Raw genomic sequence first — 23,090 nt, forward strand, 5'->3', positions numbered from 1 at the left:
TAGGTGGAGCTACAGATTTGGGGCCTGAAGTATCAATTTTACTTCTGTAATGTTACATGGTGCTAAGAAGCCTGGATACTCAAATCTTTGTTTTTATGTTCTCTGAGTTTTTCAGAAGATTGATGAGATCAAAACAATTTTTTAAAAAAATCTCTGCCTTTATGTTTATAGGATTGCTAAAATATGGATTTTTATCCATAATTAATTCTGTCACTAACTAAGATGGTTGACCTTAGGCAGGCAAATTTCTCAGCTCAGTTTCCTCCTTTGTAAAATTAAGGAGTGGTAGCAGGACAGAGGAGCGTGGTGGGCTGCAGTCCATGGAGTCGAGAAGAGTTGGACACGACTGAGCGACTTCACTTTCACTTTTTACTTTCATGCATTGGAGAAGGAAATGGCAACCCACTCCAGTGTTCTTGCCTGGAGAATCCCAGGGACGGGGGAGCCTGGTGGGCTGCCGTCTATGGGGTCGCACAGAGTCGGACACAACTGAAGCGATTTAGCAGCAGCAGCAGCAGCAGCAGGTTATTGATTTCCTCTGCCCATCAACTGTAAGTGCAGAGTCCCTTCAGTCTGCCGAGAATAAATGGTTGCCAAGGTTTCTCCAACTAGACTTGGAGAAGCTAAGACATCCTCACATCTTGTGTAGGAGCACTGGCTCTGCAGGGGAAAGTCCTGGTTCCATTCTGCCCCTTACTAGTATGTGGCCTGGGGCAAGCACTAACCTCTCTGAAGCTCAGTTTCCCTATCTGTAAAGTCAAAGTATTATAAACTCTTACGTGTGTGTTAGTCACTTAGTCGTGTCCAACTCTTTGTGACTGTAGCCTGCCAGGCTCCTCTGTGCAAAGAATTCTCCAGGCCAGAATACTGGAGTGGGTTGCCATTTCCTTCTCCAAGGACAAACTCGTATAGAGTTGTATTAAACCAGACACTGTAAATCCAAGTATAAATACAGTCTCTGAAACAAAGCAAGTGCTCAATCAAAAGTACCCATTTTTAGCACTGTTATTTCCTTGGGTCCACGAAATAAATGCTCTCTAACAGCATTTCTTCAAGTTGAATATCCACTAGTGTAGTTACAGTGTTTAAAGGTTTAAGGTGCCAACTTGGGCTGAGTTGTTTTTAAAAAAATTGGAAAGACATAGGCTCAGGGGAATTTTTAAAAATTAAGCAAAACAACCTGTGTGTTGACCTTTACCCTGTAGTTCTTTCATTTAATAACAGTCTATTAACAAACACAACTTTAAGCTGTTTGATTAATACTAATGGAATCCAGGCCAAATATGCCACTGAAACAACAGTAATGAACTTTCTTGCCTCAAAGAAATTTTAGTGGAGGTTTGGTTTATTTTTCTGTTTTGAAATAAGATTGTGAAGAAGTTCTTAGTTTGAGGTTCCCACCAATAGATATTTGGTCCTTTAACCTTTGATCATATGTAGATCATATTTCAATACAATTAAATATAATAAACTCATTCTTAGATAGGAGAGATAAGCTTTGAAGGTCATGTAAGTACTTATTTTATAACTTTAAAGCAATTGTTTAATCACAAAAGGAAAAAAAAGGAAAAAATGTGGGAAACCAGAGTTCTTTACTGTATTTTAACTACAGCAGGAAATATGTGTTTGTTTATTATGACCCTCATGCTTCCATAGCCAGATTAACTTTCAAACACAGAGTTTTCATTCTGCCTAACCAATAATTGTCACCTTGACTGTGGAAACTGATAATTTGCAGGCAGTTCAAGAATATTTGCATAATTATATCCATTAGAGCCTGGCTTGTCCCCACCACTTGAGGATAGACTCTTTGTGAACAGGGACCCCTTTTAAGAGTAGGATCCTCTACAGGATGTATTAACTAGCACACAGTAATGTACTGGGTCAACCTTTGTCAAACATGATTTTCAGGGACTATCAAATTTTACAGTGAAAGAGTTCTAAATTATCATTTTATATTAAGGATGTCTCCCTGCAGATTCTAGGTTTTTCTTCATTTATGAGATGTAAGGTTCAGCTGATTTGTAATAGGTTGCAGAAGAGTAATCACTTGTATTTCAGCTAGAAAGTACTCTGCAGGATAAAAGGTGAGTGACATGTTTTATAGATAGATAAATAAATAAGACCTTACATTGTTGCATGAATCTTGAATACCTGCATATTAAAACCCCCAAATTTATCAAGTCATTGTATAGATTGTTGCATGAATCTTGAATACCTGCATATTAAAACCCCCAAATTTATCAAGTCATTGTATAGATTGTTGCATGAATCTTGAATACCTGCATATTAAAACCCCCAAATTTATCAAGTCATTGTATAGACTTATATTAATTCAATTTTAAAAGTTCTTAGGAACTAGCTTATTATTTTCTGTCTCTATAGCTCTATTTTCTTTAATATCTTATTCTTGGATTAACTTATAAAACTTCTCTTACTTTAAAAGATTGCATACTGAATGTATACACAACTTTCTAAAAATTGCCTATAATCATTATTTCTCAAAATGATTTAATCAGAGAAAAGAAATTATTAAGTAAGTATGTAACCTCTGAATTCAGGGGGACAAAAGGGGGGATTTTAAACTGTGACTAAATTCTCAGGGATCTACTGATCCTACCTACCAGTGCAGAGCTGGTTGAAACTGAATGTCCTAGTTTTGATGGCTTACCTGCTCAATCTTGTGCATTTTGGTTAGTGATGGTAAGGAAAGTTGGTGGAGCTGAATGTAAAGAATAGCCAAAAATGGTTGAGCAAAATCCTGACTGAGTCTGGCAGAAACCCTGCTCTCTCCCCATTTTGTCCTTAAACTTGCCAAGCCTTGTTCTCTTTGGCTTTATTTTGAAAATGCATTTCTGGTGAGTGAGGAAAGGTTTTGTACTGTGTTTTCAATGACTCACCCAAAATAACTCCATTCAACTTGTAAACGGTCCTGTTCTGAATGCAGATTGTTCTGAGATGGGCATGAAGGGGCTGCAAAAGGGAGATTAGAGAGGGGAAACGTGGTAGGAGAGGTCAGTGCAGTTTATAGTTTATTCAGGTTCAGGAACACATCAGAATTACTTCTTAAAAGGACTGTATGTGTGTGGGGTGGGGTGGGGGGGTGCTGTATATTTTAAAGAACCATTTGTGAGGTCTGTACCATTTAAAGCTTTTATAGATTATCAGTATTATATAGATACATGGCTCATCTAATTACCAACCTGTTTTTTTGATCCTCATAAAATGTGGTGGAAGGAGAGGTTACAATTATAATAAACATATAATGCTAAATATATGCATAGTGAAATAATATTTTACAAGTTTTAAATGCCTTTAAATAGGAAGAATCATATAGGTAACATAAGAGCTAGGAATTAATCTTAAATTAGGAAGAAAATGCATATCAGTAAATTGATCACATAAAAGAACTGTGAAAACTGCAAAATGCAATAATGACGTCCTCCTGTTTTGTTGTGTACCACAGAAAAATGTTTAATTCAAGTGGCAAATACTGAGCATTTGATATCAATAAATATACCTTTTCCAAAGCTTTCATGATTCAAAACATCAGAGTCCTTTAAAAGCAATATTTTAAGGCAGGACTGAAAAGGAAATGAAGAAAAGGACTGATCTTAAAGCTTCACAAATGAATTAAATACATGTTGGCTTTCCCATGTGTTACTCTGTCCAGTTAAGAGGATTTTCAAAACCTTCTTTGAGTTTCTTCGTGAAACAAATAAAGCTTATACTGTTATATAATCTTGCTTCATGTCATTGTTGATGAAGAATAGATGAGCCATCTATTACCTGTTGCTCAGAAACACCAGAAAATTGAGCCACTGAAAAGAAGACAAGAAGACTGAAAGGTTTTACCATGGAGAGGGTAAATTTAGCACTGTGTGGCAAACTGAAGGCCTTGTAACCTAGGAATGGTGAAATGAGCGATAAATGACAAGTCTTTAATTTGTACAAAATTAGAAAGTATATAAATTTACTCAGATTATATAAATAATTTGTAAGGCAAAGTTCCAGGATATAAACACCTGTATCTTCTGATGTATACTCGGGAAAATGAGGCAAATCAAAATAGATTATTTTGCTATGTTAATACGTATTTATGAGGACAGTGAACTAGTATAGTAAGAGTTTTGCTAATGTGGAAAAAACCAGACAATAGGTAATAGGTTTAAATTATAGACCTTAAATACTCAATTTTATTACTTTAAAATATATACAATAACCAGAAATACTTTAATGGCTAATAATGACTTTAAAATATATTAAAAAAAAACAATCTAAGGCAAACTAACCACCTTTCTGCATAATTATATGATTTGTAAACAAATCTTTGAAAGTTTTTGAAGAATTCACTGCTTCAGAAACATTTTCCTTTCATCCTCTTTTATCCTACTATAAATCATTAAACTAGTATCCCTGGAAATGTTAACAGTTATATTGCTGCTGCTGCTGCTAAGTCACTTCAGTCGTGTCTGACTCTGTGTGACCCTATAGACAGCAGCCCACTAAGGTTACCCCCATCCATGGGATTCTCCAGGCAAGAACACTGGAGTGGGTTGCCATTTCCTTCTCCAATGCATGAAAGTGAAAAGTGAGTGAAGTCGCTCAGTTGTGTCCAACTCTGTGCAACCCCATGGACTGCAGCCTACTAGGCTCCTCCATCCATGGGATTCTCTAGGCAAGAGCATTGGAGTGGGTTGCCATTGCCTTCTCCTTCAGGGGGTCCAAAAGATTACATGTTGAAATGAACTTTAGAAATGCTGGGTTAATTGCTGGTTTTATTTAAAAAAAAAAAGAAAATTGAGTACTTCTCAGGTCTTTAATATTCATTGTGACTGGGTTGGGATTGGGGGAGATGAGAATAAGCAGAGTTCACCAAACTTATTTTATACAGAATTCTTTCCTCCAGATAATTCTATTATTATGACAAAGGGATCTGGAAGGTGTTAAGTAAATAGAATGGCAGATTAAATAAAAAGTGTAGTATTTTATATTTCAATTTGGTAAACTGCAACACTATACCACTTTCTGATCAGATTCTGAATTATTAAGATTTTGATGCCCCCCAAAAATTTTAATTATGTAAATACTGAAGAAACAATACCTTAACTAGAACCAAACTGCCTTAGTATGGTGACTGGTGGCTTAGTCGCTAAGTCGTGTCTGAGTCTTGTGACCTCATGGACCGTGGCCTGCCAGGATCCTCTGTCCATGGGATTCTCCAGGCAAGAATACTGGAATGGGTGGCCATTTCCTTCTCCAGGGGATCTTCCCAACCCAGGGATTGAACCCAGGTCTCCTGCATTGCAGGCAGATTCTTTACCAACTGAGCTATGAGCCAGTTTTCCTACCAGTAAATCTTGTTTTGTAATTTGGAGGAATATGTTAAGGTCTTGTTGTTGTTCAGTCACTAAGTCATATCTGACTGTATGCAACCCCATGAACTACAGCATACCAGGATTCCCTGTCCTTCACTGTCTCCGGGAGTTTACTCAGACTCATGTTCATTGAGTTGATGATGCCATCCAACCATCTCATCCTCTGTTGTCTCCTTCTCCTTCTGCCCTCAATCTTTCCCAGCATTAGGGTCTTTTCCAATGAGTCAGCTCTTCCCATCAGGTGGCCAAAATATTGGAGCTTCAGCTTCAGCCTCAGTTCTTTCAATGAAAATTCAGGGTTGATTTCCTTTAGGATTGACTGGTTTGATCTCCTTGCACTCCAAGGGACTCTCAAGAGTCTTCTGCAGCACCACAATTCAAAAGCATCAATTCTTTGGCACTCAGCCTTCTTTATCAGTAACGAATTATACTGAGCATGTTTCACTTTTGATATATGCTTTTCTATTTAAAATTGGCTAAATTAACTGGAGTTGGTTTTCTGTCCTAGCCTGACTTTATAATGTTTAAAAATTTCAGCTGCAAAAGCACATAGATGTCATTTACTATAAGAATAAATCCCCACATGAGATTGATTTTTGTCTTGTGCAATATGCCAATTTCAGTAGTGATACTGAACATCTGTGGGCTTCCCTGGTGGCTCAGAGGTTAAAGCGTCTGCCTGCAATGCGGGAGACCTGGGTTTGATCCCTGGGTCGGGAAGATTCCCTGGGTTGGGAAGATTCCCTGGAGAAGGAAATGGCAACCCACTCCAGTATTCTTGCCTGGAGAATCCCATGGATGGAGGAGCCTGGTGGGCTACAGTCCATGGGGTCGTAAAGAGTCGGACAGGACTAAGGGACTTCACTTTCTTTCACTTTCACTGAACATCTACTTTGTTTCATGTAATCCTCACTTCACCTTTGGGCATGCAGTTATCATGACCACTATTTCAAAGATGAGGAATGTGATAGCTAGGGATATCAGCTGCTTTACACCCGGGCCATACAAGAGACAGAAGGAGATAGGAACAGATTTCAAACTTCAGTCTGACACCAAAGACTCTACTGTTTCCACTATAGCATGCTGGATGGGATTATCTGCATCTAGTATAAATATTTTTCTTCCTCCACCTTGTAGGCATTAGTATTCACTTCAGTCGTGTTTGACTCTGTGTGACCCTATGGACTATAGCCCGTCAGGCTCCTCTGTCCATGGGATTCTCCAGGCAAGAATACTGGGAGTGGGTTACTACTTCCTCCTCCAGGGTATCTTCCTGATCTAGGTATTGAACCTGTTGTCTCTTAAGTCTCTCATATTGGCAGGAAGTTTCTTTACCACCAAATAGGGAAAGGAGTACGTCAAGACTGTATATTGTCACCCTGCTTATTTAACTTATATGCAGAGTATATCATGAGAAACGCTGGGCTGAATGAAGCATAGCTGGAATCAAGATTGCCAGGAGAAATATCAATAACCTCAGATATGCAGATGACACCACCCTTATGGCAGAAAGTGAAAAAGAACTAAAGAGCCTCTTGATGAAAGTGAAAGAGGAGAGTGAAACAGTTGGCTTAAGACTCAACATTCAGAAAACTAAGATCATGGCATCTGGTCCCATTACTTCAGGGCAAATAGATGGGGAAACAGCGGAAACACTGACAGATTTTATTTTGGGGGGCTCCTAAATCACTGCAGATGGTGACTGCAGCCATGAAGTTAAAAGACGCTTGCTCCTTGGAAGAAAAGTTATGACCAACCTAGACAGCATATTAAAAAGCAGAGACATTACTTTGCCAACAAAGGTCCATCTAGTCAAAGCTATGGTTTTTCCAGTAGTCATGTATGGATGTGAGAGTTGGACTATAAAGAAAGCTAGCACCAAAGAATTGATGCTTTTGAACTGTGGTGTTGGAGATGACTCTTGAAAGTCCCTTGGACTGCAAGAAGATCCAACCAGTCAATCCTAAAGGAAATCAGTTCTGAATATCCATCGGAAGGACTGATGTTGAAGCTGAAACTCCAATACTTTGGCCACTTGATGCGAAGAACTGACTCATTTGAAAAGACCCTGATTGAGGGTGGGAGGAGAAGGGGACAACAGAGGATGAGATGGCTGGATAGCATCACTGACTCAATGGATATGAGTTCGAGTGAACTCTGGGAGCTGGTGATGGATGGGGAGGCCTGGCGTGCTGCAGTCCATGAAGTCCATGTAGTCCATGAGGTCGCCTGAACAACTGAACGGCCTTATCACTAGCACCACTTGGGGAGCCCATGGGGATTAGTAATTCAAACATTATTCTTTATGTAGAACTTCTGCAACGTGTAGTGGCAGTTGGTCTACAATATAGTAGCTGTTTGGAAAAAAAAAAAATCCTTGACAAAGCAAGCAAACAGACAGACTCTCCTCATGTGTACTGTGCTATTCATTTTTGAATAAATGAAACGGGAAATTTTGTAAAATCTCAAAGTTGAGAATACAATTAAAAGTCATTACTGTTCAAATAGCTGTTACAAGATTTCCTTCTCTATTACTTCTATACCCTCAGTGTTTTAGGTTAAAAATCATCATGTAGAATAAAACATGATTGTGGGATTAGAAATTCAAGAATTGTTGCACTAAAGCTATTATCTAACGTTATTCTAAGCTTATCTGCTGGCATTTCCCCCCCTTTATTATTTGACTTGGTGTTTTTTTTTTTTTTTTTTCTTTTTGGCCATGCCATGCATCATGTTGGATCTTAGCTCCTCAATCAGAGGTGGAACTAGTGCCCCCTGCTTTGGAAGCGCAGAGTCTTAATCATTGGCCTGCCAGGGAGGTCCTGGTGGCTGGGTTTTTAAATATAAAATGTGGTTCATTATCCTCAAAAATTCTTCGTTGTTTAAAAGTATTTAAACAACAAAACTAAAGACAATAGGCCAAAGAGATACAACATAGAGTCAAGTATTTTATCCATTTGACTGTCCATTCTGAGGAATGTGAAGCATAGAAAATTTACCTTGAGAACTCAGTATTCCTCATGGGATAGGCACTGTGCTAAAAGTGTAAAGGATGCAAGAATATAGAATAGTGTTCTTTGGTGTCTCCCTTTACAGGCTGCCTAGGAAGCCAGACATACCCTTAGAAGCCAGTCATATTATTTACTGCACAAGTTCAGTCCCAAAATAAATGAGACAGACATTCAGTTACATACCAGGGAACTGTGGAAAAGATGTGACCAGAGGTGGTGGAAAGATGCAGTCCAGGAAAATTTCTGACTTGGCTGGATCTTGAAGATCATGGAGATATTGGACAGAAAGAAAAGGAATGAACTGAGAGGCTAGGATAGAGTCAACAACAGCATGTGGTAATGACAGAGCTAAGTAAGTTGGGGTCCCTCTGGGCCCCGAATGAAACTGAACACAGCAAGGTTGGTTCTCTGGGACTTCTGAACCAGCCCTTTCAATGCCTTCTCTCCAGGTACCATCCACACTGGCTCTCCTGCTTACCTTTCCTACAGGCAGCTAGACTCTGGCCTGTTTTGCAGGGCAATTCAACTGTTAGCTGTAGTATGTTATAGGGCTCTTGAAAACCAAAGTTTTTGAGACTCAAAGAAAAGATTAATAGTGAAATTTCAAGGCAGTGATGTACCAGTATGCCTGTTCTAGTTCCCCCTCATACTTTACTACTGTAAAGGCCCAGAATGATACCGTGATGACTCTGGAAAGCTATTTTGGATCTTGGATATGATGCTGATTAGTATTTTATAGTCTTTCTGCTAGTAAGAGTTTAAAAACAACAAAAGGAAATGCTCAAACTCGTTTTTAAAATAATTCCAAACCTTGACATCATTTGTATCTAGTAGCACCCAAATTCAAATATTTCTACTTTCCTCAGACGTCTCTCACTCTATTTTCCTTCACCTCTTTATGTCCAATTTCAACGTGGAACTTCCTGCTTAAATCATTCTTAATTCAATTTCCTACATAACAGCCACGTTAAATAACGTTCTTAAGCATAAAGTAGCACTCCACGAAGTCTAGTCTTTTCCTGTTTAGACCAATATTTTGACAAATACCAAGTATGCGCCCCTTTTCCCTAGCTTTCTCCACAGTTCCTTGTACAGAATTCTTTGGACTCCTCGAAGAGTAACTTTCAGGGAGCCCAAGCAGACACTTGTTTTGAGGTGAAGAAGGACGTTTAAGGAAACTTGGCCTTTCCACATTCCTTCTCTTTTAGGCTGCGAGGAGAACTTGAGAGAAAGCAAAGATTATTAACCTACAAACAGGCGAAAAAGCCGCGGCGGGGGGCGGAGGGCGGGGGTTCGGGCGCGGGGGTTCGGGGGCGGGTCTCCCCGCTCGGGCTCGCCGCGCCCGCCCCGCGCGCCTCCGGCCGGAAGGGGGCGTGGAATGCCGCCGAGGGAGGGGCGCGCTGACGCGCGGCTGCCGGCCAGGCCCCTGGGCGTCAGGCGGAGGCGGGGGCGGGGAGCCGGGAAGGGGGCCGGCCGGCGCTCGGCTCCCAGCCGCGCTCGCTCGGGCCACTCGCGCTCCCGCGCCGCGCCCGGCCGGCTTCATGTGAAGCGCCGGCCCTCCGCCCCCTCCCTCCCCTTCCTTCCCTCCCTCCCTCCCGTCCCCTCCTCCTCCTCCCGCGCCGGCTCCGGCTCCCCGGGGCCCCCAGCCCGGCGGGGCGCTGACAGCTAGGGGCGGGGGTCCCTGCCGCCGCCGCGTCTCTCACAGGCTCCGGCTGGGGCTGCGGAGCCCCCGGTGTGGCCATGGACCGGCCCCTGGTGGCGTCGGCGGAGGCGGAGGAGGAACTCGAGTGGCAAGTGGCGAGTCGCAGGAGGAAGGCCTGGGCCAAGTGCCGCGGCTCCTGGCAGGCGTCGGAGACGGAGGACCTGTCCACAGAGGCGACGACGCAGGACGAGGACGAGGACGAGGACGACCTCCCCGGAACGAAGCTGCCGGCGGCCGCGGGGAGAGGTCCGTGCGCCCGGCCGGGCAGCGGCGGGCGGGGAGCTCGGGGGAGTGCGGGCTGGCGGGGGAAAGTCTCGTGCGCCTTGGGCGACTGCTCTGGGCTCCAGGCAGGGGGAGAGGGGACACTTTCGACCTTTAAACGCGCGCGCTTGGCAAGGCGTCTCCAGCGTCGACACAGACACCCCGGTGCCATCATTTCCCTTCAGGTGGTCACTGCGACGTGTGGCTTAGGCTGCATTTTGTCCCCAGTAAGATTCTCCCTGGGGGTGTCCAGGGTGACCCCGTGGTCAGAGTTCCCCGGGGGTCGGTAACGAGCTGTCCCCTCTGTCCTGCAGGAAACGTGCCCAACGAGAAGATCGCGATATGGCTCAAGGACTGCCGGTGAGTCCTCGCTCGCGTCCGGGGGGAGATCCGCTCAGCTGGGACGCCCGGGCGGAGTGACTCGGGCCGCCGTCCCTGTGGGTCCCGTGAACCTCATAAGCTCTGAACCGGAAAGTAAGCCGGCGGATAGCTTCCTCCTTTAAACGATTAGAAATGGAAGTGCTGTGACCGCCGATTATTTGGTGACCATGTTGACTTTACAGTTGTTGGGACTTCAGTTCCGGAGCGTGATGTTAGCATCAGAGATCAGAAAACCTAAAACAGATAATCATGCCGTATTATTATGCTGGCCCGTTTTTATTGGAAAGACTTGTCACATTTCACACAGTATTTTATTTTGCATTTGTTTTGACATCTGTACATCTGGCATAGAGTCATTTCCCTTTCAAATGTGTTTTAAATGAGTTTAAGTTACTTAGCTACATTAACTGGGCTTTAACTTTATGCTGGTGCCTTAATTCTGTTTGGAGAGCTATTAAAACTAGCTAATTTTGTTCTAGTTTACACCTTGGACGTGGATTTGTCAGATGGCCCTGGAATTCACAGAAGGGAAATAGAGCTTTGAAGACATCCAGGCTACATAAATCAGTTTAATTACATGCTTTGATAGCTGGTACAGAAATGTTTGAAAGTGCAGAGGAGATTGATCATATCTTACTACAGTAAAATGTGCCTGTTTCATATTTTAATTATTTTTTCCAACTTATTTGCTACTTAAAAAATCTCCTGTGAAGAATGTAGGTTTTTTAACTTTTGTTAAGGTGTTTTTTTCTGTATATGTTTTTTGCCATCTCAGTTTGGGCTTTTCTTCACCCTTTTGTCCAAGTACCAGAGTTTGGGAAGTCTTTTTTGGGAGAGGAGAGAGAACTGATTCTTATATATGCCAGTTTGTTTTTCTTCCCTAAAGACACAAAATACTGGCCACTGCTCTGTTGGTATCCTGTTTTGGTGAATTGCTTGGAGCCTTGCTGAACACTCCATTATTGAACTCCTTTTATTCGGGATATCACAGACCCTTCTGAAATATGAGATATATGGACCCTCTTTGTAAAAATACAAAAAAAAATGTTTAAGAGCAAGAGAAGAATCATGTTTTTTATGACGTATAGCAATTAAGATTGTATAAGAGATCACATCAAGCAGACAGTAAATAAGTGTAACTTTACAGATGTAATGGGCAGATGTTAACATTCACCAGGACATGTGATCTCTGAAAATTGCTGAAGTTTTGTTGCTAATCTTGATTTATGTAGGCAGATTCTAAATTCTCTTGCGTCTTCCCTCATGGATTTCTTTCATCAATTTCTTTCTTGTTCCCTACTGTTGCACCTATTCTGTACAAAAGAGACATTCATTTGTACTCTGGAAAGCTAGAACAAACAGTCTTTTACTATGAGTTTTAATCATCACAGATTTGACTGTAGGATATATGTGACTGTATTTTTTTTTTTCCTCTAACAATTTAGGATCCTTCCTAGAATTAGTCTACTTTATATATTATGTACAGGTGATTTAAAGACAACATATTCCCCCATGATAGGTTCTCAAGTAATCTTTGTTTCTTGTTGCTTTCTATATCCTGAATAAAGAAGATACCTTGTTGTTTTTCCTTAAAGGGAGTCTTTATTTTAAAAATCCACCCCCCCCCACCAGCTAAGTGGAAACACATTGCTTGAATAAAGTAGCATCTAAGAAGAGATAAGAGTGATAAGATTTGTAAGAACAATTATGAGAGTGAGAGACTTGTTTCTGAAGCAGAATGCCAGTTATAGTCTGCTCATTTGCCATCTTCTGTTGGTGCCCAGGCCAGTAGAGATACATGCAGGAGTAATGCCATGTTTTGTCCTACACAAGAAGCCATCGTGGAAGAGGAATGACTTTTTTTGAAGGCATAAAGTTTAGCTTTTTAAAATATGTGCAAAAACGTAGAGCTTTTATGGGCACTGCTTATTCTTTTAGATTTCAAAAACATTAATTTTTAAAGAATTGCCATTGCTTGTGTATTTGTTTGTAGAAACTTTTAACATTAGCATTTCAGTAATATTTTTTTGAAACTGATATTTTTATGATAGATTTCATGTCCGGTGTGAATCTATAACAGGTATAGATTGTTACTGACAAAAGACTTATGGCACAAAGTAGAACTTTTATAATAATATAATCTGTTTCTTTAGCTTAGTTTTGAGAAAGAGATATTTTGCATTTAAAAGACTTGTTTGAACAATAAGAATGTGAAAGAATTTTAGTAATGGCTAATTCTTAAGAGATTCTCAAGCCAACTTTTTAGTAATCTTTTCAGAGTTAAATGAAGAATATATGTATTTTTTCAGTTTAAAAGCATAAAATGAATTCCAAACTTCTCTATTGTTATCAGAAAAGATAATAGTTGGGCTAAGGGAGGCACTGAGTGGCGCTCTAATATGCTAGATGAGATTTAAGAAAACTGTTGAGCCTTATTTCTAACTAGACTCTGACTTTTTAATTTTATTGAGATAAAGATTTGTTTTCTTTTAATTCTGTTTCTTATTTCTAGAGAAGGGATTGAGAGGAGCAGACATTTTCTAAATGCCTACTGTCATTCTCTTTTTTCTGTTTTTGCAAAGAAAATGCCAATTCATATCATTTGTAATTGCCATTCTTGCTCTTAATTGCTGGCAGATCAGACATGTGATTAAATCATTCCTGGTGAGCTGACTTGATGATAGGTATTTGCTTGGTAGCATATTACTTATGTAATCTACTTGCATTCCCTGTGTGTTGGGGAGAAATGTTAAACTGTGATTAGAAGCTTGCTTAGCTATAACCCTTTAAAGTGTCGGGCAGTGCAGTGGCAGCTCTCCAGACAGCTTTTCAAGACTAAGGCTGATATGTTTATGTGATTTCAGTACCCCTTTGGGAGCCTCACTGGATGAACAAAGCAGTAGTACTCTCAAGGGTAAGAGAAAGTTGCCTTTCTAAATCTGTTCTTTATGAGGGTCCTACTTTATTGTCCTGGGAGTGAAAGTGAATGTGTGTGTGTATATATAAATTATAAAAGTCATGTTCATGTTTATAAAATATGCAGTTCTAAGATGAAAGCCAAAAGGGAGAAACCTTGTCATGAACTATAAAAACTGTGGTGAGTTTAAACAAATTACTAAGCCTTTGCACAATGTGAAACTTGTTATTTTTATTGTTCAGTTAGATATTATCAAGACTAATTAAATATAGAAATGTGATATGTAAACATAGGGAAAATATATATTGAGTGAATTAGGTCAGCTTTAGTGTAGCATTTCTTTGCTTACATGAACTGAAATTGCCACACCTGAAATTTTACCACCTGTGCAAGGTGGAATTCCAAAGTTCAAAGTACAATAAGAATGTGCAGGTAGTGGCAAGGTATATAAAAACTATTTACAGTATCAGGAAAATCTAACTTGAGCTCCCAACTTAATATAAGGGGGTAAAAGAAATGACTGTATCGGAATCTGGTTTTCAGTGAAACTGTTGGATAAGATACATTATCTAATTCAACATCTTAAAGCCTTATTAAATATAAAATAGCCAGTAGATTCTAGCTTCTAGCAATTTTACCTGGTTTCTTTCACAATGAAACGTGTGACTTCTTACTGAAATTATAAGGAGAGTAACTTATGAGGACATTCGTGTCTGAAATCCTTTATCTTATATTTTGCTTGGTCAGTTTGTTTAAATTAAAACAATGATTTTATGTGGGGGTCAGGAAGGACAGGATACTGGGATGAATCTTCTGATATTCCTTTCAGGTGTGCTTGTGAGAAATGGGGGAAGTTTTGAAGATGATTTGTCATTGGGAGCTGAAGGTATGTTTGGAAGAACTGTATTTCCATATAGTTTTAAAATTAAAAAAAAAAAAGAGAGAAAGTGACATGTTTTCAGGTTTATGACCCTCAGAATTAAAGTTCTTGAAATTGGCTCAGATACATTTTACAGAAACTTTTATGTGTTAATCTAGTGAGAGCCTTTTGGAGACCTGTAGAAATGGCTCTGGAAAACCATTGTGAAATACTCAAAGGTTTTCATTGGAGTTTAATGCTCTAAAGGAACTGTTTGGGGCAAATAATGGTGATACAACTGAGGGAAGACTTGTCCCACAAAAGGAAGCTTAAATATTTATATGTGAGAAAATTACAGGGAAACTTATTTTAGTGTGAGGTATACAGCTGCAGCTTGTCTTTTTTTTTTTGCATTCAAGTGCCTCCTGTCTTTCCTCGCTTCCTCTTTTTCCAGATTTTTAGAAGATTAAAGGAAAAGACAAATTAGAGTTACTAGAAGTTAATTAGAAATCATTATACTGATGTCTGTTCAAAGCTGCATTAGGATTTTAAAAGTGTATTGTGCTATGTTTAAATTTTCACAGATTATCTTTTCCTGCAGATTCATAATAAAGCTTTCACAATGTAAAGTTAAGAATTTTTTTTATTGTTTTATTGGTATTTTGAAATTATTGGTTACTATATAGCTGGGTTATTAATGAGTGCTTTTTATAAAAAAGGAATTAAGGATTTTATTAAATCTTTTTGAATTGTAAGTTGATGTATAGTGAATTTACCCACTGAATTTAATATTCTTGATATTTTGCTGTTTGAAGTCAATCTGTGTGATAGATTACTTATTAAGAGCCATCTGACACTGAAAACTCTGTAGAATATGTGAATATGTTAGTTTTTATATTTCTGTTAATATCTTTTCCAGGAATAAACTCTATAAAATAAACTGTAAAGCTTAAACTTCCTGCTCCCCAATCAGTATTAAAATACATTTCCAATGTTATTGTAAATAGCACTTTCAATAACTACCTTAGTAGCTTCACAATATGGAATTTTTTTTAAGACTTCATTTTTTTTTTAAACCGTTCTTTTCACAGAAAAATTGAGGGGAAGGTACAGAGGTTTCCCATATGCTTTCTGCCCTATGTATGCATAGCTTCCCTGTTGTCAACATCCCCACCCCACCCCAGACTAGTACATTTGTTACAGTTGATGAACCTAGAATAAGGCATCATAATTATCCAAAATCCATAGCTTACACTAGGGTTCACTCTTGGTCTTGTACATTCTATGGGTCTAGACAAAATTGTAATGACATTTATCCATCATTATATCATATAATGTGTTTTTCACTACCCTAAAACTCTGTGCTCTGCCTATTCATCCATATTGAATGATTTTATTGGAAGCCAGACCCAAAAAGTATGTCTCAGAGAAAAGTGGAGCTATTATGCTGTTCTACTGAAAATTGCTTTAAGATTATTGTCATTCATTCAGTAAATATTTATTGAATGCTATGTGTTAGACACATTTCTGTTGGATAAGAAATTGCCATGGCTCTGCAGATCAGAAATGAAAAAAGGAAAAAGTCTGATGTGCTGAGAATAGATACACTTTTAATAATTTTATTCTTTATATTTGTCCATAAAATTTAAATACAGTAAATTTAACTTACTCTAGACTTAAACATTAATAGCATTTATTTGTTTAGAACTTGTAAGTCTAGGATAAACTTGAAAGGCAACTTTTATAGGAGAACATATGTTGAAATGAGTAGAAAATTTCAAAGTAGATGCAAGAAAAATTGGCTATAACTGGAGTGAATTATTAGCCTTAAAAAAGCCATGTTAGGAATAGATATTGTTATTAAACACTTAAGAAGTTCTTACTTCTTAGGTATTCTTTATTAACAGTTTTAAAATTCAGTAATTAGAACCACACATACCACATATCTTCTTACTACTTATTTCAAACTATTAAATTTAATTTGTTATTTATATGTCTTTTAATCTTAAACATTCAGTGGAAGTAATTTTATGTTGCTAACAAACAAAACCAAAAACACCCTCCACAAGCCACTGATTTCTTTTCTTACCTATCTGTATATTATCTTTAATGACACAGATTTAATGTGCCAGGACAAGAGTTTGTTATATTAGACATTTAGCAATAATAATCTGGCTAATTTGCTTTTTAAATGATTGTATCACAGTAGTTATTGTCTTGCTAACAGTTGTGCTTTCCACTTATTTTTTTTACCTTTAGCGAACCACCTTCATGAAATTGATGCGCAAATTGATAATTGGTATGTAGCTGTTTGTTTTTTTTCCTTTCTAAACATTAGGAATATTTGTGAAGGTAAAATTTATATAATCTACTTTTGTTTATAGCAGTAATATTTTGGCCAAAGAGAGAAGACTGCAGTTTCATCAGAAGGGGAGAAGTATGAATTCCACTGGATCTGGGAAAAGTAGTGGGACAGTCTCAAGGTACCTTATTCTGACCTTATACTGCAATTATATTGTGTTGTAAGATGATCTACTCTGATCACTTTTTCAGCCTTTGGATTTGGCTTGACAGTATGACGTCAAAAGGAATCCAGAGTGTTTCATAGATCAACATAAGTGACCGAAGTGTCTTTTTTTAAAAATTAAGATTAAGTAAAAGTTAACAAATATGTTAATAATGTTGCTGGAATCCATAATGAGTATTTTGAGCCCTGTGAGAGAGGAACTCCATAGTGGAATAATTTCTACTTCCAAAATTTTCCATTCTGCTAGAGTCTTGAGTTACTCTGATATAAATATCAGAATAAATCTTTCTAATTTAATGCTTGATATTGAAACATAGATTTATCTTCATATAAAACCAAAGATCTTTAAAATATAAAAATAAGCAAATATGTATGCATAAGCAACCAGCTTATTGTCCAGATTATTGTTTTGAAATTTGAACATTATCTCTGAAACAAATTGAAATTTCCTCTGCTCACGTTCTGTCTCTAACATTCCTGGTTTCTCCAGTGAGTCTCAGCTTGGATTATCACTGTCATGAGAGATAAGGGTTACAAAATGTTCAATTCCCAATAGAATTAGAGCAGGAATTGACCCCTGTGTAATCCAAACTCTCCTTACTTTACGGCCTGCTTCCTGAGTGCAAGTGGTTAGAACAAAGTTGAAAGTAAGCTCCTCCCTCACCTTTCTGAGATTAGTCGTTACCTGTATTGCCTCTTCTAGGACAGCAAAAGATAGCAGAAAAACTCAAGTTCTGCAGGGTGTCCCTTGGTACCAAACTTCCTAGTCCATTTTCCACTTTCATTTTTTCTTTAATCTGTTTACTCTTTACTCTCCCTCATCTGTCCTCTAATTGTTTGGCTGCTTTACTGGACATCTCTTAAAATGACAAAAAAAATAAGGTGAGGAATCAGACAGTTTCTTTACTGAGGGTGTTCTTAGGGCTTAGCTCTTTTTCTCAAAACTAACAGCTTGAAAGAACAGACTCTTTTTAAGGGTTATTAATCGCATTTGGTGCATAATATATAAAGATGCTGAAATAAATAACGGTTTAAAGAGTAGAAGGGGTAGAGGATCTTTTCATAGGAAAGTAGGGATGGGAACTCATTTATAATGTGATGTGGACTATAAACTTCTTTTACGTCTTGATATTTCTTTTTTTCTTTTTTAGTGTTTCAGAATTGTTGGAACTTTATGAGGAAGACCCTGAAGAAATCCTTTATAATCTTGGATTTGGACGAGATGAACCAGATATTGCTTCCAAAATTCCTTCCAGATTTTTTAATTCATCATCATTTGCCAGAGGAATAGATATTAAAGTATTTCTGAGTGCACAAATGCAACGGATGGAAGTAGAAAATCCAAATTACGCTTTAACAAGTAAGGTTTTTAAATGTTAGCATATTATTTTTAAAATTATGGCATCTACACAGCAAGATGGTCTTGTTTTTAAAGCCTTACTAATTTCTAAGAATAACTTTGGAAATTTAATTACTAAGGTTAATACAATAGCTGTTTGCTTATTCTAAATTTTTATTATTCTATTTATAGAAGTTAATTTACCTATCCCTCCACCCCATTCTCCACTTAAGTGTTACATTGGAGAATGTAACTTACCTGTGGAACCTTACACATATCTCCAGATTGCTTTTGTTCCAAAAAAAATAAATAAAGGAGAGGCCTTTTACTATTAGTTGAGGTCAGTCACTTTCAGATGCTTTCCAATATAAATCTATAAAGGTCTGGCTGATTTGATGATTTTTCATGTTAAATCTTCTGCTTATTTATTTATTTATTTTTTGTTGACCAGAAATCCCCAACAGTGGGAACCTACGTGGTCCTTGGATTAGTTTTAAGAGATCTGTAAATCCAAGCCCCCTCCCATTAGGTATAAAATATATACTTATATATTCTTAACATTTGGAAGAGTTCAACACCTCAAAAGAGAGTCACAGCTATAGATCAATAGCAGTCCTGTCTATTTTATTCTGTGTTGTCATTATGCTTTGTCCTTCTTTCTGAGTTTTTAAAATGTAAATTCTAGTACTTAAGAGTGAAAAATCTTTCTCCCTCTCCACAGTAGAGGTTTTAAGTGTTAGATAAAGAAAAAAATCTAGTTTCATAATCTTTGTGATCTAAGTAGTTCAATTATTGAAATTCTGGACCATAATAATGGTTTAATTAATAATATGTGTATAGTATATATATTATTATTATCTTTTTTACTTTTATAGGCCGTTTTCGTCAAATTGAAGTGCTTACTACTGTGGCCAACGCATTTTCTTCTTTATATTCCCAAGTCTCTGGGACTCCCCTGCAGAGAATTGGAAGTATGTCCTCAGTGACCTCTAACAAGGAGACAGACTCGCCTCCACCTTTAACCCGAAGTAACACTGCAAATCGCTTAATGAAAACACTATCTAAACTAAACTTATGTGTTGAAAAAACAGAGAAAGGAGAAGGTAGTACTCCTTCCCTGGCAGTTGACAAAGGAAAGATCGTAAACATTTCAGTGATGGAAGAAAGTGGCAATAAAAACGATCAGAAGTCTCAAAAAATTGTGAAGAAGAAAGAGTCGTCTTCTGTGTTGGCTACAGTTAAAGAGGAAGTATCAGGTGGTTCAGCAGCTTTTATGGAGAATTCTGACATTGATGGACTTTCTGCTGAAGCAAATAGTAATTTTAACCATGAAGCTGAAAGTGGACAAAGTAAAGAAACTCAAAGTCATGAGAATAAACTGGATGAGGAATCTGGTATTCTAGAAACGGATTTAGGTAGTGATTTCAACATGTCCAGTCATAGTGAGCTGGAAAATGGCGGGGAGCTGAAAAATGTCCCTTTGTCCACACCTGAAAAAGAGCCATGTGCACCACTGGTGATCCCATCCATAAGAAATATAATGGCACAGCAGAAGGATTCCTTTGAAATGGAAGAGGTAGGTGGAAAATTACTGAGGACTGTTTCAAACAGTGAGTTAGGGAAAAAGGTGCCCCCAAATGTTTTTAAAATGAAAGGCGATGAATGGATGTATGCTAGAAAAAAATCATCTTGATTTTAACTTCTCAGGTTTTTTGTTTCACAAACCCGAGACGTCACTGGACCGTGTGGTGTCAGTATAATGGCTCTTCTAGATCTTCTGTCTCCATTGTTTTCCTGTCTCAGTTTTAACAGCTGGATGCTGTGAGAATGCCCTGAGAGAGGATATTCAAACGCAGATCATTATTGCATAATAGAGATAATAGGCTTGGAAGTCAGATGGGTTAGAGTTCTGTTTGGGCCACTGAATTGCTGTGTGCCTTTGGGCAAGCTTTTCTTAATGTTATCTCAGTGGAAGGGTAAGTGTGAAGATTTTGAGGCTATGTCTCGGAGAAGGCAGTGGCACCCCACTCCAGTACTCTTGCCTGGAAAATCCCATGGACGGAGGAGCCTGGTAGGCTGTAGTCCATGGGGTCGCTAAGAGTCAGGCACGACTGAGCGACTTCACTTCACTTTTCACTTTAATGCATTGGAGAAGGAAATGGCAACCCACTCCAGTGTTCTTGCCTGGAGAACCCCAGGGACGGCGGAACCTAGTGGGCTGCCGTCTATGGGGTCGCACAGAGTCGGACACGACGGAAGCGACTTAGCGGCTGGGTATGGGACTAGAAAGAACAGAAGATGACAACTTTAATAGAACCTTTTTGTTCCGTTTTATTGTTCAGTTACTCTTTTGTCTTTGTTTTGGTCTAAACTTGTCCTAGCATTCCTAAAGTGTAGCTTCTTGCCTTCCTTTAGGGCCCCTCTTCTATAACAGTCGATTAGAGTGCAAATACTTGCTGGTTACTTGTAGACCTGATTTAGTGACTCAGATGAAAAAACACTCTTACATGTTGCTTTTTAATTTCTAGAATTCTTGAGTTCTAAGCCAGAGTTTTGCTACTGATACCATACACAAAAGTTCTTTACAATGTTTATTAAGTGCTAGATAGATGTACTTTGGTGGCAAGTGAACATTAAAACTGGGTTGTTTTTTTATGGGCAGGGTTATTTTATTTTATTTTATTTTTTTTGCTCCCTCTGCTGGCAAGAGCAGTTACTGAAGAAAGTAACCTCACATGGAAGTGTATTTTTTTTGAAGTCCAAGATTACAGGCACGGATGGTTTAAGAATAACTGAAGATTTCTGTTTTCAAAAAATAATACATAGTCAATCATAGCTATGTTGTAAATACAGGGAATTTTAAGGATAATCCTTATTCTTCAGATATATTTCAAATATGGATAAAAACCTCTTAGAATTGTGTTTTTAATCCCTTTGGGAACTTTAAAGAAAGCTTGTAGAACAATGGATAAAGAAAGGAAATAGTGTGTTTCTTTAATTTCCTTTTCTCCCAAGCTTGTTGAATCATACCAACAAATGAAGAGAACAATCTTACTAAAGCAAACTTTTAGATCCCATTCAAAGTAGGTTGTTACTTTTTCTTTTGCACTGTTTTCCCTTGAGGCTTGATTCCTTTGGGAACTTTCTTCCTTTTGTAAAAACAGCGAATAAATATAAGCTAGAGCACACACACTGTCTCCCAGTAAGCCAGTTTTCAGGTTACTTGAATGCCAACTGCTCTAGGTAACTAGGTGTGAGAAAAAATTGCAGACGTGGCTCTGTGTATGAAGCTGCCTGGTCCCCTTGAGGCAGAAGGTAAGATCTGACAGTCACCAGGAACAGAGAGAAGAACTATTTAAATGTAAAAAGAGTTAAATAGATGACAAGACTGAGCCAGGCCTTGGAGAGTGAAAATGACTATCTCTTAAGAAAAAAAAAAAAAAGGCCAGACACTATTTTCAATTAAAAATCAATTTACCTTATAGAAACTATCTTGCAGGCTAGTTTCAGTGTATCTGAAAGTTTTGAAGACCTACTCTTGAGTTTTCTAATTCTTAATGACTTGCTTGGATTATTATTGTGTTCTTGAAATAATTTATTTTGAATAGATACATCATGGTAACTGTCTAGAGCCACAGATTAGTAGTATGAAAGATTCACAGTTAAACCAGAATGATTTTACTCTATAAGCAATTGTTCATCTTTTAGGTGTAAAGGAAAAATTTCTTATACTTTGAACGTTAAAGGAAGAAGAGCTTTTATTTACATATTTCTGTAAATAAGTTGCCTTGTGTCTCTTTATAAATAAGTTTATATTTAAATTAAGATACTATTGGCTGCATATGCAGTTTTTTAACCTACTGATGTTTTAGTAAATGTTTCTAATCCTGTCTTCACACTGATTACTGATTTAACCAATGTACTTCATTACTTATTTTTAGCCATTAAATTTCAGGATTCTTATTATTACATTTACTGGCCTGAGTTAAAGTAATCCCAAACCAGTCAAATACCTGACAGTTAAGCTGTTCCATTGGTCTTTCAGAATAAGACTTGAATTTGGGTCTTTGTACAAACCTACTCCTTTTGATTATGCCATACAGTTTGTACAGTCCGACTGGTTAATAGGGTCAGACACTGGCAAGCACTCAAGTCATGCAATGCACAGCTTCATGGCACTTCTTTGGGAAAATAACTCTTTCCTTTGAATTTTTTGAGGTATCATTAAAAATTAGGATTGTGATTTTTGAAGCTTCAGTTTTGTTTTTTTACTGTACTAAGTTGGTTTTTGTTTTTTTGCATGCTGAGACACTGTAATCATGTCCAACTCTGTGTAACCCCATGGACTGTAGCCCGCCAGGCTCCTCTGTCCATGGGATTCTCCTGGCAAGAATACTGGAGTGGGTTGCTGTGCCCTCCTCCAGGGGATCTTCCTGACCTAGAGATTGAACCCATGTCCCTTATATCTCCTGCACTGGCAGGCGGGTTCTCTACCATTAGCACCACCTGGGAAGACCTTTTTACTGTATAAGTTTTTTTAAATCTTAGAGGAAGGGTTCTTTCAGTTAGAACATTCTATGTGTTGCTGCTCTATAAAACACAGCACAACAGTATTGTGCCTAAGAAGATGTGTTTCAGTCAAGATAAATGTGACAGGCTTTGAAAAACCAAACTAGGTATCTGCATGGTAGCAGGACATTGATTCAAAAAGAAAT

The 23,090-nt window shown here is 38.3% G+C and overlaps 1 protein-coding gene and 1 long non-coding RNA gene across 4 annotated transcripts in view; one reads left to right on the forward strand and one right to left on the reverse strand.

Moving 5' to 3' along the window:
- Positions 1 to 1,843: 1,843 nt before the first annotated feature.
- On the reverse strand, positions 1,844 to 9,628 carry LOC120853988. The gene is made up of 3 exons (XR_005718896.1): positions 8,573 to 9,628; positions 2,901 to 2,973; positions 1,844 to 2,073 (listed from the first exon to the last, which is right to left on the reverse strand). It is a non-coding gene; the product is annotated as an uncharacterized LOC120853988 (long non-coding RNA).
- Positions 9,629 to 9,859: 231 nt separating this feature from the next.
- Positions 9,860 to 23,090, forward strand: part of ITPRID2 (ITPR interacting domain containing 2) — a 37,318-nt gene continuing 24,087 nt past the window's right edge. For 2 of the 3 annotated variants that reach the window (XM_040227744.1, XM_040227747.1), the window contains exons 1-8: positions 9,860 to 10,337; positions 10,667 to 10,712; positions 13,598 to 13,647; positions 14,480 to 14,536; positions 16,769 to 16,808; positions 16,894 to 16,992; positions 18,188 to 18,396; positions 19,251 to 19,951. In XM_040227744.1, coding sequence (XP_040083678.1) covers positions 10,130 to 10,337; positions 10,667 to 10,712; positions 13,598 to 13,647; positions 14,480 to 14,536; positions 16,769 to 16,808; positions 16,894 to 16,992; positions 18,188 to 18,396; positions 19,251 to 19,951 — 1,410 coding nt within the window. In that variant the 5' untranslated portion in view covers positions 9,860 to 10,129. The remainder of the gene's footprint in view (positions 10,338 to 10,666; positions 10,713 to 13,597; positions 13,648 to 14,479; positions 14,537 to 16,768; positions 16,809 to 16,893; positions 16,993 to 18,187; positions 18,397 to 19,250; positions 19,952 to 23,090) is intronic. The other variant, XM_040227746.1, reaches the window with a different exon arrangement.

Source organism: Oryx dammah, unplaced genomic scaffold (genome assembly GCF_014754425.2).
Source record: "Oryx dammah isolate SB20612 unplaced genomic scaffold, SCBI_Odam_1.1 HiC_scaffold_27, whole genome shotgun sequence".
NCBI lineage: Eukaryota > Metazoa > Chordata > Mammalia > Artiodactyla > Bovidae > Oryx > Oryx dammah.